At 37.7% G+C, this 15602-nt stretch overlaps 1 protein-coding gene across 3 annotated transcripts in view; it reads right to left on the bottom strand.

Moving 5' to 3' along the window:
• Positions 1-4687: 4687 nt before the first annotated feature.
• The window catches only part of ldb1b (LIM-domain binding 1b), a 37167-nt gene continuing 26252 nt past the window's right edge, over positions 4688-15602 (bottom strand). For all 3 annotated transcript variants that reach the window (XM_061722656.1, XM_061722647.1, XM_061722664.1), the window contains exons 2-11: positions 14683-14785; positions 13658-13702; positions 13375-13450; positions 13185-13287; positions 12202-12374; positions 11383-11505; positions 11206-11289; positions 7983-8106; positions 7713-7861; positions 4688-6826 (exon numbers count right to left, since the gene is read on the bottom strand). In XM_061722656.1, the coding sequence (XP_061578640.1) occupies positions 6596-6826; positions 7713-7861; positions 7983-8106; positions 11206-11289; positions 11383-11505; positions 12202-12374; positions 13185-13287; positions 13375-13450; positions 13658-13702; positions 14683-14785 (1211 nt within the window). In that variant the 3' untranslated portion in view covers positions 4688-6595. The remainder of the gene's footprint in view (positions 6827-7712; positions 7862-7982; positions 8107-11205; positions 11290-11382; positions 11506-12201; positions 12375-13184; positions 13288-13374; positions 13451-13657; positions 13703-14682; positions 14786-15602) is intronic.

The raw sequence follows: 15602 nt of genomic DNA, 5'->3' as shown, positions 1-15602 counted from the left end.
AACACCAGTGACAGCGCCGGAGCTGCTGATTCAATCACTGATGATGGAGGTAGATCTGTGTCTCAATTATTCAATCAAAAAAAAGATAGCTTCAATCAAAAAATATATTTCTAATAGAAAAAAATTTCACTTCAATCAAAAAATATATTTTTAATAGAAAAAAAATCACTTCAATCTAAAAAAAAATGTTTAGTAGAAAAAAATTTCACTTCAATCAAAAAATATATTTTTAATAGAAAAAAAATCACTTCAATCAAAAAATATATTTTTAGTAGAAAAAAATTTCACTTCAATCAAAAAATATATTTTTAGTAGAAAAAAATTTCACTTCAATCAAAAAATATATTTTTAGTAGAAAAAATTTCACTTCAATCAAAAAATATATTTTTAGTAGAAAAAATTTCACTTCAATCAAAAAAAATTCAATCAAAGAAAAAAAGTGTTTGACATGTGTGTCTTTATCATTTAATCAAAAAAGAAGTTGCTTCAAAAAGAAAAAATATATTTTCAATAGAAAAAAATCACTTTTTAAACTTTTTCAATTTCACATTTTCAAAGAAAAAAAAGTGTTTGAATGCAAAAAAATATTTGAGACCCAAAAAATTGCATTTGAACAATTCGATTTGAAGTGATTTTTTTTTTTTTTTTGATTGATTGAAGTGAAAAAAGTTTTAAAGCCTTTTTTTTTTGATGGAATCATTTTGACACAAACATCCCGCAGTGGGCGGATGCTTCCCCATTGGTGAGCCCAGAGTCAGACATGTTTGAGTGACAAGTGTATTTTTTTCTTTGATTGAAATCATTTTTTTTTTTTGATCGAAGTGAATTTTTTTTAATTGAAAATATATTTTTTGATTGAAGCAATCTTTTTTTTGATTGAATAATTAAGACACAAATCTATCTCCATAGGCCAAGTAGCAGGGTTGAGGGTTGGGTTGAAAATTGCAATGGTAATTCACCCCATTCTTAACCAATGACATAATAATAATGTAGCATAATAATAGTTTGGCAGTGCTGCTCACTCCTCAGGTGAGCTGACAAGCCCTTGATCATCTCTAAAAAAATATATGAGGACTTCACAAGGACCACAACTTGTGTCTGCTTGAGCTTGACCTAAATAGCAGAGATTTAGAGAAGAGATCATACCACATTTGTGAGCTGTGTGCAACTTTGGTAACATGATTGGATCCATGGCCACATCATAAAGTACACCTGAGCAGGTGTACCTTATGATGATTGAATCTTAACTCAAATATCTAATCGGTCAATCACGTGGCAGCAACTCAATGCATTTAGGTATGTATACATGACCAAGAGCGTGGAGGACCAAAACTGACTTAATTAAAGATTAAAGCAGAAATATATATGTATTTTGTTTTTTTTCCTCTTCCTTGTACGTGCATTTTGTCTATATATATATATATATATATATATATATATATATATATATATATATATATATATATATATATATATATATATATATATATATATATTACATTCCCTCGTCTCTTCCTTTTACTTTACCTTATACATTTCTGCCTCATTATGCAAATGACGAGGGCTGCCCTTCTTGGTCCAGCTACTCTGCCATTGGTCAATACACAGGATTGGGCCAAAATTAAGACTATTACGCAACCGGCGGTGACACACTGAGATAAACGTACATACCCCTGAGGCAGAAATGCATGAGGTAAAGTAAAAAGAGGAGATGAGGAAACGTAAAAAAAAAAATGTACAAGAAAAAGGGAAAAAAAGTATATATATATATATATATATATATAATTTATTTTTGATGAGATGCATGTATAAGGAAAAGAAAAAAGCAAAAAATATATGTATTTCTTCTTTCATTTTTAATTACATCAGTTTTGGTCCTCCATAGAAGAGGACTTTCTAAGTTCAGACTGGACATCAGAATGAGGAAGAAAGGGGATTTAACTGAGTTTGTAAGTGACATGCTTGTTGGTACCAGACAGGCTGGTATATCAGAGACTACTGGAGTTTTTAGGCATAATCATAAGGTTTAAAAAGAACAGTTTTAAAAAAGAGAAAATATCCAGCAAGAAGCCGTTGTGTGAATGAAAACACCCTGCTGATGATTGAGAAACTAGATAGGCAACTGTAACTCTAATCACTCATTAAAACCTACCAATGTATGCCGTATACCATTTCTGAACGCACAACATGTTGAACATTAAGGCAGATGGGCTACAGCAATACTTGGCGCTTCTGTCAGCCAGGAACAGGAAACTGAGGGTTCAATTTACACAGCCTCACTAAAACTGGACAATGCAAGACCTAAACTTTGCCTGGTCTGGGTCTTGAATTCAGTTGGAACATTCAGAGGTCAGAATTCAGCCTAAACATGAAAACATGGACCCCTGCTGCTTTGTATGAACGCTTCAGGCTGGTGATGTTGGTGTAAGGTATGTTTACTTGACACACCTTGGGCCCCTCACTACCAGGTGAGCATCACGGTAATGTCCATCCCTTCATGGCCACAGTCTGACGACTGCTTCCAGCAGGATAACGGGCCATATCACAAAGTTAATCTCAAACAGTTTTTTTGACCATGACGATGGGTTCCCTGCACTCCTGTGGCCTCCACACTTACCAGAAAAATTATAATCTTCACCAAATAAACTGTTCACTTGTTTCAGGTTTGCTTCACTGATGTAGACCGGAGTTTGTGCCTTTATTTTTTCTTCTTGAATCACCTCCATGGTTTTATTGACAGCTGTCTCATATAATGAATTCGTCCTCATTCAAACTTAGCATAGCAACGGTTGTGTCTTGTGCAAACTTCCCTCTGGTCTAATCATGCAACCACACGTCTTATGTGGGAAGTGGTCATTGGACAGCATCCTTCGGTGGGAGTTACTTCCACCGTGTGTGTGGAGACAAGACGGAAGTACAGACTGAACTTTTGATTATACTGTCAAGTAACTACTCGGTATTATTGTCGTTGTGTTGAAGTCCTGAAGCAGGGCTGGATCAACAGATGAAAGCATTTAACCACTCAGTAAGATGGGAGACCAGCAGGCTGCAGACAAGATGTGAAGAGCAGTGGGGCCCCCAGCCGAGCAGTTTGAAGCTTTTCTGACAACTAACCTGACAGTTTACAACAGCCACAGTGATGAAGGAGTTATTTTAGAGAGAAAAATAGAAAAACTCATCATTTAGTTGAAACAAAAGTAAAATGATACAGACGGGAGAACAACATGCAGACCTGTAGCTCCTGCTCACAGCGTGTTCATCTGGGAGTTTATCTTATCTCTATGATGCTTCTTTTTATTCACAGCTTTACTAAAAGGGAGCCTCACTGTTGTCATTCAAACTGAACAGTTTAAGATGCTTACCGGGGCTCAATGGCATCGATGGTCTATAAGACAGACAAAAGGGGTGGGTTGTAATCAATTTAAGGGGAGTAACCCTCAGACTGGGTTCATCCAGATCAGGGGTCGGCAACCCAAAATGTTGAAAGAGCCATTTTGGACCAAAAACACAAAAAACAAATATGTCTGGAGCCGCAAAAAATGAAAAGTCTTGTATAAGCCTTAGAATAAAGACAACACATGCTGCATGTATCTATATTAGTTATAACTGGGGGGAGATTTATTTTTTTTCATTATGCAAGTCTAAATGTCGAGAAAAATGTCGAAATTTGAGAAAAAAGTCGAAATGTCGAGATTAAAAAGGAAAGGAAAAAGGAAGAAAAAAGGAGAAAAAAGGGAAAAAAGAAGAAGAAAAAAGAAAAGGAGAAAAAAGAAGAAAAAATGTATAAAAAAAAGGTCAAAAATTTCTGAAAAAGCTCCAGGAGCCACTAGGGCGGCGCTAAAGAGCCGCATGCAGCTCTAGAGCCGCGGGTTGCTGATCCCTGATCCAGGTTATGGGGTGAGAGGTGCTGGTGTCAGACTGAGATGTTGGCTCACCTGCCAGCCTTCATTTTCCACCACCCAAAACAACTCAAACCTCATAACTTTCAGTTTAACAAATGCCATATTAGATCTATTTAAAATACAATACAGTTTAGTTTTTATAGCATTAGACTTTACTCTTCAGACCATCATTATAAGTAGCTGTTAGCCTAGTATCCCATCACAATCTCTCTGAAAACAGATCACCTTCTAGTCCTGGTGGGCACTACTCATAAGCACTTTACTCAGCCCTACAGAAACCCAGAAAAAAAAAGGCGTATTTGTCTTATTTTCACCTCAGACTGGTGGTTGGCTGGAGAAGTCTGAGCTCCTGAGATTTTCTTTTGGGTATGACAAGGATGGATAAGCTTAAAAAGAGTAACAGCCAGGGTTAAAGATCCTGTAGATAAATAGGGAGAGGCTCAACTGAGATGGTTTGGACACAAAAAACGAGGGATAGCAAATACATTGGCAGAAGGATGCTGGAGATGGAGCTGCCAGATAGATGAAAGAGAGGAAGATCATAGATTTCTCGATACAGTGAAAGATGGTATGAAGTTGGTTGCCGTGACAGAGGATGATGCAGAAGCCAGGATAAGATGGAAACGGGTGATTTGCTGGTGCAACTTTTAAAAAGGAAAAGCTGCTCATTTAAACACGGGTGGATTTCTTTACCTGGGGTGACGCTTCGTGGAATTGCAGCTCTCCAAATTATGGCTAAACTAATCTTTCTGAATGGCATTGTTCACAAAATTGCCAACTACAAGTTATCTTAAAGTGAAAATGTATCATTTTATTGGTACCATACATTAATTATTAAGGGCAGAAACTAACCAAATCAAAAAAATATATATCAAACAATGATTTCTCTACAGGGTTTGGAGAAGGTACAAACCACCATTCAAACTCATTCATAAATGCTGCTGGAGATCAACTCAAACCATGGAAATGTACAAACCAATAACAGCTGTTCATTAAAATCTACAGACTCAGCAGTGCTACCAAATATGTAATCTGAACTAAATGTTAAGCTGGCGCGTGACTGATGGTTATAAACAAGACAATACAAATAAAGGCAGTCTGGACAGAAACTAATTTAAAAAAAAAATCTCAACAGTGATGAAATATGAAAGTTATTGGGCAACTAAACATCATTGAGCACATTCACTTGACATCAAGATGAATTACAGAAAAAAAAAGGTGATTAATGTTATGTGAAAAATAACTTTCAACAAAGATGAAATACATTTTGGAAAATTCCAAAATAAATTAAAAAGGAAAACAAAAAGAAATGGTGAAATCATCTTTGCATGGTGCCATTGTACCCTCGGGGGTTTGTAATTTACACAAGTCTTAAAAAAGGAGGAAGGAGGAAAGACAGCAGGTGGAAGGGGACAGGGGACAAGTTCATGAGTGTTTTTCTCCTTTTTCCTATTTTTGTTTCTTTACATTAGATCGGGATGGCTTTAGGTAAATGTAAGTAAGAATACATTTTTATTACAGTCAGACAAAACTTTGCTACTACCTTAAATATACAAGCACAAATACACAAAATTTCTTCAAAAGAAAAATAAAAGACAAAATAAAAACATCCACACTAAAATTATTTCTCTTTTATAAACAGAAAAGATAAAAACAATATACTTTAGAGGGGGGAGGGATAAAAGTCCTGCATTGCTCCTTGGTCTGTAGCTTTTCAGTATTGGTAGAAAATAAAAAAGTAACAATTGAAATGAAGGTGTTTAATACAAATTAAAAAACATTCTAGGGAAATATATACTGTATAAAAACTCTTAAAATGTGTAACTGTATGTGCATGTGTTGTAAATGCTCTCCATTTCAAAAGACTGCATTCACTGTAGTCTAATCAGAGGTGGCCCGGGCACCAGGACACTGGAAAATCCTTCAATTATGTTGTTTATGCAAGTGTGTGTGTGTGTGTGTTTGTGTGTGTGAATATACATACGTGTGTAGTGTTTCCCTAGTGCCACAAAACAGCCGTAATGTGTTAATGTTTTGTTTTTATTGAAATTCTGTCTGCTTCAGCAAAGCCACACTTGAAACTCACACTGCCACACCTCTCGCCTTACAAATCTCACACATTCACGCACTCACATATACTTTATTAACAAACATGAGTGACTTGTGCATAAGCAGAGCAGACCACAATCGAGAGCTTTGTTTGGATAATGGGTGGTCGAGTAGTCCCTATGCAACTCGCCAAAAATGTTGAAGCCCTGCGGCCGTCATCCCCTCCACCCCCCATTCCTACATGTAAACCTTCAGTGTGGACAGATTAGTGTACTTAGTTTTCCCCTGGATTCAATCCCTGGCTTCTTCTCGGTCACATCAACCCAATTGCCGTCCAAACTGAAAATAAGCATCAGCAGATGGGACATATTGTGTACAACTTGAGGAAAAGTCAAACAGTGCTGGGACACAGTGCCTAAATATTGGAAAGTGACAGCACTGGGGGGGGAGGAGATCCTCTGTCTTAGTTGGAGGACTTACTGAGCTCTCTCAGGCCTTTTCTAAGTGAATCTGAGCGCTACAGCAGTGTTTGGTTTGTAAATCAGAAGATGGACTGTTTCAATTGCAGTCATGGCTACAGGGGTGGGATGGGGGCTGAGGAGTGACAGGGAGGGATTTGTGTAAAGGTTGCGGGCCTCTGGGCTCTACTGCGATGCCTGTGAAGTGGGGTTGTCACTCTTGCTCTCCTGGCTGGAGGGGGCCTTGTTGTTCCAGGGCGAGTTGGAGCCTAGTGCGGGAGAGTTGTTGAAACTGTCCTCGTCGTCAATGCCATTTGCCGCATCGAACTGCGTGTTCTCCAGCCGTGTGATCAGACGCTCATCCTCGTCGCCAAACTCCCCACCCATGAGAGTGGGCTCTCCCACTACCATCACATCCTGCCGTAACAACATAGCAGCAAATATCAGATCGCACAACTTCTTGCACAGTAGCATCACAATGTTTCTGACAAGGATTGCATACCTCCTGGATTCTCTCCTCATTTTACCAGATACCTTAGATGTATTTTATCACAGTTTTCTATGGTATCTTTGGCTTTTTACGTTGTTACTAGGAAAATAGCTTGACTGTCAAAAACTAATTGCTCATCTATGCATTTATATTTCACTGCTTAAGAAAATCGGTGTGTGGCAGGAGAGTGCATGAAAAGGATCTAATCTGCAACAGAAAAGGTTGGTAGCTCTTCAGCTGATTTTTCCCTAACTAGTTAGTAAACAGTAAATATGAACAGAGGTGTCCCTTATATAGTGGTGTTAGATGTCAGTTACTTCCTACTTCTTTGGCTTGCTGGAATACGATTCCAATTTTTTTTCCCAAATAGTTATTTAAAAAAAAAAAAAAAAGGTCCAGCATAAATACACTGTACGAAAATCGAGTACTGTAAACGCAAAATTCCATAAATCTACTATAAATCAAATCTGAAATTACTCATTTGTATGTTATCTTTATGTTATTAAAAAAATGAAGATACAAAATATCACACAAATATAGAAGTAATTATTTTTCAAAAGCCTTTTAACGTTACCATTCACTTACCTGTAAAATATCAGCTCATATATATTTATATTATATGCAATATTTCAACCCAAGGGTCAACTTTGCTTTCATATCATTTTGTATCAAGTGTCATGCTTTGTTTTGAGAATGTGACGTTATGTTCGTGAATGAAAGAATGAAGGCAACAGTTCATAAATGAGCAGAGTGGTACTGTTGTCTGTTAGCGGTGTAACTAAAGTGTTGGCACGGCTGCACTCTTGTACTCACTGGAACTTGGCTGGACAGAGGAAAGCCACTACCAGGACTCTTCTTTTTGTTGTTGTTATTGTTATTTCCACCCCCTCCTCCGCTGATGGTGCTGCCACCGGACATCTTGCGCTTCCGGCGTTTGTTAGGGGGCTGTCTTGATGGCTCAGCTACAGCGAGATCACACACACACACACAGACAGACACACAAAAAAGAAAAGTCAGTCCCAAACATTTACTTTGGGTTTAGGTGACGGTGTGCGTCTGCATCTATGCGTGTTGTTCACCTACCAGGTGGTGCCACCATCCTCTGCCATTTCTGGAAGAGGCATGTCTTGAGGCAGTCTCTGGGACTGAGGCTGTACGTCTTGTGTCTGGACATAAGCTCCTGCATGGGCTCCAGAATCACACACAGCTGGAGGAAGAAATGGAAAAATCCAACAGGTTGAGATTACAAATAAAAATCTCTGGCTGGAGCGAAAATCTTGTATCTGACACTGTGATCTTATAACGCCAGCTAAAGCTGCATTTTCATTTCCAAGCAGTGATATTGTATGTATGAATGTATTAGCTCTCTCTAGGCACACCCAGCAGCGTTGGGTTAAAGTGGCATGCAACTTGCTTTGCAGAGAAGTTCCTAGTTTGTGGTTTTCCCAATTGTTACTGGGTGCAGCACCTCAGAGCTCATTTATGGCAACACATACATTTCTGTTTGCATATCTTTCACTTAACGCATAGGGAAACATTTTGTAGGATGAAGAATTAGTAGTTAAAATCATAAGCGATAGAGGCCCGAAATAGCTCAGTGGGTTGAGCGGGTTCACCACATGCAGAGGCTATAGCCCTCGTGCAGGCAGCGCAGGTTCCAATTCCGACCTGTTGCTATTTACCATGTTCTCAGTTTTTATGTCAAACATATGCAATTTTTTCTTTCCAACATTTTGCTTCCACAGCAGAGACTGGAATTACAAGCACTTCAGCAAACATTTTGAAGTCGAGACAACATTTCAGAAGTCAGCTAGACTCTAAAAGTGGGATAATTATACAATCCTGGATGCACACAGTTCCCCCAGAGGAATTCTCACTGCAACAGGATCCGTCTGCACCGAGGGCACTGCCGGACCCTCCTGTGTCTCAACTGTCAAGGGGGCACTCAACAGCCCCCAGCCTACAACTCCTTGATGCACTGCAAGCCCTCAGAGAGTGGGATGCATTCAGTACTGTGCTGAGATGAGCAATGACGCCCTGAAGACCCTAAACAATGGTTCATTAATATTGCACGCCTGGTCCAATACGGACAGAGGATCTACTACAGGTGGTTGCTTGCTTACAGACATTGGTAGTGCGTTTGTGATGCTATTTACAACATTATGTACCATCTTCCTATATTCTAGCTGCCAGAATGACACCTTTCATATTTTACCATCATTGTAGGGAGAAAATGAAAAATGATATACTTTGGATTTAATCAAAATAAAGTTTGTTTTAAAGCTTTCTGATCAGTCCTTCCAAACAGTGTTATTGACATAGCAACTCCTGTTCAAAAGGTCTGTAGCATCTTAATTAAAAGTTTAAAGAATGGCTGCCACTTTGGGTAAAATGTATGCAAACACCAGTAAAAAAAGACTCTAATCTTGAGTGAGGCATTAATAGTAAACAGTACATCTTTCATTTTTCTCAAAAATGTGTGTCTACATTGCAAAGAAGGTACAATTCGGAAGACATTTACATTAAGTAACATTTATTAAGTTTAAAGTCAAGACTTTAGAAGGTATCTATCATGTGGAATGGCACAAGTAAGGCTATAATCATATACATATTAGGTGAGACCAGAGGGCTGTGGAACAAAACCAAGCTAAGGGATTAAGCAGGATATGCAAATTTAGCCTCACGAAAGCAGAAAGAGATAAGTTACCGCAGAGATTTATTGTGTGAAGCCAGCCTGGTCTCAACCAGGCTAACGACATTGCTTAATCCTGTAGCTCTCTGTTCAGTCAGGTTCCACTGCCATCAGAAATACGTAAATAAATTAAATCAACAATTATTCATGATTTTTATTACCCTGCATAAAAATGTTATAGACAAATTGTAATTAACATTACCCATAGTCCATATAGACTATAATGATTAAGGTGATGGACTTTATGAAGGTTTGCATTATGTCAGACGTGTGATCAATAGCCAGTCTATTTTTCAATATTTTTTGCAGTTGAGAAGATGATTAAACTGCTGAAGTAAATTGATAGTCAATTGTGTACGCAATATAAAATTACACTAATGTCATGTTTCTTTCACAATGGGGTGCTGAGCTCTCGATCTTGAAGGGGCAGAAGGCGGCGAGGGCCATTTCTTCACGACTAGCTGTCAGTAAGGTTCTTTCTGATGGCACTCTTTACTTGTGTAGACATTCTTTCCATTAAAATTCAATCAAATCAAGAATATACACCAGAACCTACAAATATGTACAACGCTATAGCTGACCAAATAAATATAATTGTTAAAAACATTTATTTAGAAAAGTAGTTTATTTTAAAAGGCCAGATACAATTTTAGCTTCAGAATTTGAATCAAGAATCAAACTTTATTGGTAAATTAAAAAAAAAAAGCCAATACTACTTAAAAAAAAAAAAAAAAAAAAAAATCAGGTTTCTGATGCAAACATTTGAACATTCCTTATGAATAGATTAATATACAGAATTTTGATATTTTTGGAGTATCCATATTAGTCTGTCAATGAAAATGTTAACTTTTTTCTTGAATTAAAAAAAACTGTATATAATCATACTAGTTTATTGATTACATTTACAAAACAAAAAGTTTGAATACCAATTCCATTTTTTTTTTATTTCACTGGATCACAACTATGAATAATTTCAAATGAAATCTCCCTTCAAGGCATATTATTAAAACTGTGACAATGTTTTCCCAAGTTCAAAGTTTTATATTTTAGTTCTATACTTAGAATACTTCCATTCCTAAAATAATATTACATTTCAAAAGCACCAAATTTTAGTTTGACTGATCTCCCCCACAGTAAAGGTTATTTTGAGCTCTTTCTGTGTAACCTCTATATTAGATATACACATTCAATCTGTCTCCTATTGTTTACCCGGGAGACTTGCGTTTATTAATAGCAGCTATATTGCCTATTACTTGCTTGGTGATATATAAGTGCCACGTGTCCTCTTTATTTCTACTCAGTAAACCTGTGACTAACCTTACAGTCTGCTTGAGAAAACTACGAACATACACATACCAAGATTAGTTACACCCAGCTTGACATAGCCGCGCCTTCTCATTCTGGATTTGTGTTCATTTAAGGGAACGAGCCAGGATGAACTCAGTCAGATATGTCAAGCCCCACTTCCTCAGACAGTCGGGATTTCTAAATTATGCCTTCACTGAAGTTGAAAGTTTTAAAGCTCCTTTCAGCTTTCCCATTTTTATTTGAACAAGACAACATTAAAACCTACATCATTACAGAAATAAAATGTTTCATATATGCCTCACTTACTCGGAGGTAGTTGAGGGTGGAGTTCGATAAACCACATCTTGTTATGTTTTTGGACAGCTGGTCCAGCATCTGTGGGTCTTGGGCCTTTGACATTAAAATAAAAAGGGTTAAATGTAGATCGCTAGAAAGATAAGTAACAGGTCCATGTGGATCATCAATCTTTAAATAGTGACTTACGTGCATGGCCAATATGCTGCGAGGGATCAGTTCTCTGTGTTGTCTGATGCTGAAGTGCCACGTCTTTATCCTCATCATGTCATCAAACATGAACTCCAGGTACAAGCGACCCTCTACACACACCTATATAAATTCAAAGAATTGATTTCAATAGGCAGACAATGAATTATAAAAACTACGTACAGGCAGAAATTGTCCTGCTAAGTTACAGCTTTCCCTTTGGCGCTCCTATCATTAATGGAACAAAAAAAATAATTTTTTTTTTTTAAATCTTCAAAACTTAAAGGGGACCTATTATGAAAAACATGTTTTCTCTTGCTTTAACATATATAAAGTGGTCTCCCCTCAGCCTGCCAACTCAGAAAGGAGGAAAGCAACCAAATTCTGCAGTGTCTGTACAGCCGCCCGGATGATCCATCCAGTGGGATGTGGCTTCTACGAGCCGTTCAGATTCTGCTCCCTTTCATCAGCCGGAGCTTCCGCCATTTTTTCGTAGCGGTGTATCGCGTCATTCAGGCAGACAATCAGCACAGAGCCTCATTATCATAGCCTCCCCGCCCACTAAGAATCCCTCATAGAGAATGGGAAGATAAAGACATTCCTCAGAGGCTGAATTTCTAATTTATTTAGCAAAAACAATCAAAAGCTTGTTTTTAAGACATTCAAGGCCTGTTTAAAATAGGTATTAGATGCCATAATAGGTCCCCTTTAAGATACCAAATTAACCACTTCTGCATAAACCTTTAAAAAAAAAATCTTCACATGTACATACTTCTCAAATTTGTATTTATCCTCCACCCCCTCAGCACATTAACAAACCTGTGTGAACATGGGCTTTCCATTCTGAGTCACCATGGTGCACTGATCACAGTCGAGGGACACAAAGTTGTTGTGGAAGGATTCCTTGGGATGCTTCAGCACATAGTACAGTTCAGTAGCTCCGCCCTCAAATATACTCCGGAAGTACCTCGGAATTAACGTCCGGCCAATCGCTAGAGAGAGAACACAACGGCCTTTAAAAAACTCAATTTATGACCCGTTTCCTGTTTTAACATGTCATTGGATGGATGAGCAAGAAAACTTAACAGCCAAGAAGATTCCTAAGAAACCCTAAAAACACATCAATATCTAATAAATATATGTTTTGTTTTGTTTTATTTATTCGCACATACAAGTTAAAAACAAAAAGATACATACATGTTAATATTGTGCAGGAGAAGTTGGAAGCCAGAAGGCTTATCGAGAACTTCTCCCAAAAGAACCTCAACATTTTTTGATCTAAACTGACCTTTAGTATCACTTTAAATAACACTATATGTTTCATCTTGTTATAAAATCTAATGTCATTCAAAGTGCTATAAGGCAACTGACAAAAACAGGAAATTAAATGATTTGGAAAACTAATACACAGCGAAGTGGAAAGTTAAACAAAAAAAAGAAATTACATAATAATTATGTAATTAATAATTATGTAATAAAATAATTATGACAAACACACACACTAAAAGCCAGATTGAATAAGATAAGATAAGATAGTCCTTTATTGATCCCCAGAGGGGAAATTTGGGTGTTACAGCAGCTCAAAGCCAGATAGTTTTAAAGCTTCAAAATGTTGGCATTTTCCCTTCCCTATATGTCTTCTGTCACAAAAGCATAACAGCAGATTACAAAGCGCAGATAACACATGTAATTTAAAATAATTTTAAATCGTTTACCACAAGTAAGCACCAATTTTGAACCCAGCAAGCATGTATTCATAGATTATAACATGCCTTTTTGACTACTGCGACTGTTATTCTTACTGTAGCGTTTGGGCCCATCTTCCAGACAGAAAGTGATGGTTAACATAGCATCATCCTCAAAGAACTCCGTAGTAAATGCATCCCACCACAGGTTGTCACATTCCTACAGGGTAAGGAGAATAAAATTGTCAACAACACAATTACAGGATTGTTTTTGTGGCTGATTACAAGACGGTGTGTTCATACAAACCTCTGTCCAATTCTGTAGCCGTTTGTTGAGCTCAAATATTCTGTAGTCTGTCTGGTTGCCATATGGCGTGTGCCTCCTGTATGTGCAGAGAAAAACAGGACATTCATCAGGACACAAATTGTAATGTTCACCTTATATCTGAAGATATCTACAAGTCATTTTAATGTTTTCACTCTATAAATGCGTAAATCTTAATCTTATTGAGATGAGAAGTCCTCATCTACATTTTCACACTACATTCACTGAATCTGGCAATAGTGGCCAAAAAATAATACCGCCTTACCCTATTCCGGGTTCCAGGTATGTGGGCGGATACATTGGAGTGGGACTGGAGAAAAGAAATTAGAGAGGTTATTACATTTAGTTTTACTTCCCCAGGAGCTGGTCTGTCTTAACAACTGTGGGGCACAAGCCAAAATTGGCACATGTTGGATATTACAAAGATGACAAATAACTTCTCACATACTTCTCACCTCAACCAACTGCAGCTGATTGCTTATCGCAGAAAGACAAGTAATGAAAGCGACAATACACTTCTCTAGCATATACCCTCACCGCACCATGCACATGAGTTTCAACAACAACTCCGGGAGGACAGATCTTACTTAAGTCACTGCAGCTCAGAGAATATTTGACATGAGTGGTGGCAGAATGAAACTACTATTAAATAACATGAGCAACTGGATTATCTTATTTTAAAATTAAAAAAAAAATAGTAAGATTCCAGTTTTACACTTCCGACCTTCCCACCTTCATGCATCCATAAATGTCCACAAAATTAATCTTAAAAACAGTCCCGTGTTTAACACTTGAATATTTAAATTGCATTTCAAAGTTACAAAGAGATATGACAGGGCAAATGGTTGGACAAACACAAATACAACTGCACCCATATGTTACTTTGGGTCTTACTGGTAGGACAATGCAACTCTACTGGAAACAACACATGTTGACCAAATTATCCACTTTAGTTCACCGTTTCTCTGAATTATTAAAATATAATTAGTGACACTGCTTCTGATTCTTCCTAATAAATGTGATTACTTCTGGAATAATCACAGATCTCTTGTATAAGTCTAATATAGTTCTGTTTTGCCTTTTACAGCCTGCAGGTGTTAAAGGAACAGCCCACCAGCTGAATGGATGCTTCAGGCTAACTGTGGGAGCAGAAATCATGATACTTGGGCCATTTTTACAAACTACACAGCAAGCTCCACAATATTACAAAAACCAACAGATGTTTAAAATCTACATCTGTGAATTTTCCTTCCTACTCAAATGCAAACAAACAGTCGACATTAAACTCACCCCACGTCTCTGTCCAGCATGGTGCCGGGGTGGAAAGGGGGAAAAGTGCTACCGTTCGGGGGCTCCTTGGGAGAGTACAGCTTGAATGATTTGGAGGAACAGCCTGAAAGACAGTTTTAAAAAAAAAAAATGGGGTGTGAGCCTAATTGTTAATGCAGAAATTCTGTCAGAGATTCAATGATTATGAAGAGGCATTTGTGGTTTCAGATGATGGCAAGAAATAAGTATGACTGATCTGACAGCTCAAGCAAAAACTGACAAACTTCTTAGCAAAATTCAACAAACAGCCCTGGGGCTGGGGGTTAAAAATATAAATAAATGGACCTAAAAAAAAGTTGGAAAGAAGTTGGTGTCTAGGCAGGCTAAAATGGCCAGTACATGCCAGCCTTTAGTGGCTCTCTGGCTCTCCAAAGTCATTTCTATAACACATATTTACAATAAGATGTAAAACATCAAGAAAAATGAAAGACTTTGCTGCTTTACTCATTCAGACACTCGTGCCTAGTAACTTCCAAACAGCAACAGACCATATGCAACACACAAGAACAATCATATAACAGACTGATGCCTCTCCCGGACACAAACAGCTCCTTTCCCTATTTTACTCTAATTGCCCAGCTCTCCTATAAAGGCCATCCAGGCGTGGCGGCCTGCAGGTCACGACCCCCGCTGTCACCATGGTGAGGCCCCGCCTCCTTAATGTTCTCCTATCTTGTCACTGCATAATAAACACAAACCTGATCTTAAGGTTACCTATTACAGGTTTGTGTCAAGGGAGAGATTCTATATCAACGGAATCTGGATATTTACCGAGAAACGACTTATGTTCTGTGTTTAAAGTCACAAACAATCATAAAAAACTATTAAAACATTTCTGTAATGGTTTACAACAATATCAAGAGACAAACCATTGTTTGTGG

The sequence above is a fragment of the Cololabis saira genome, chromosome 1, assembly GCF_033807715.1.
Source record: "Cololabis saira isolate AMF1-May2022 chromosome 1, fColSai1.1, whole genome shotgun sequence".
In the NCBI taxonomy this organism is placed as follows: Eukaryota; Metazoa; Chordata; class Actinopteri; order Beloniformes; family Belonidae; genus Cololabis; species Cololabis saira.
This window is presented reverse-complemented; position numbering and strand designations above follow the sequence as displayed.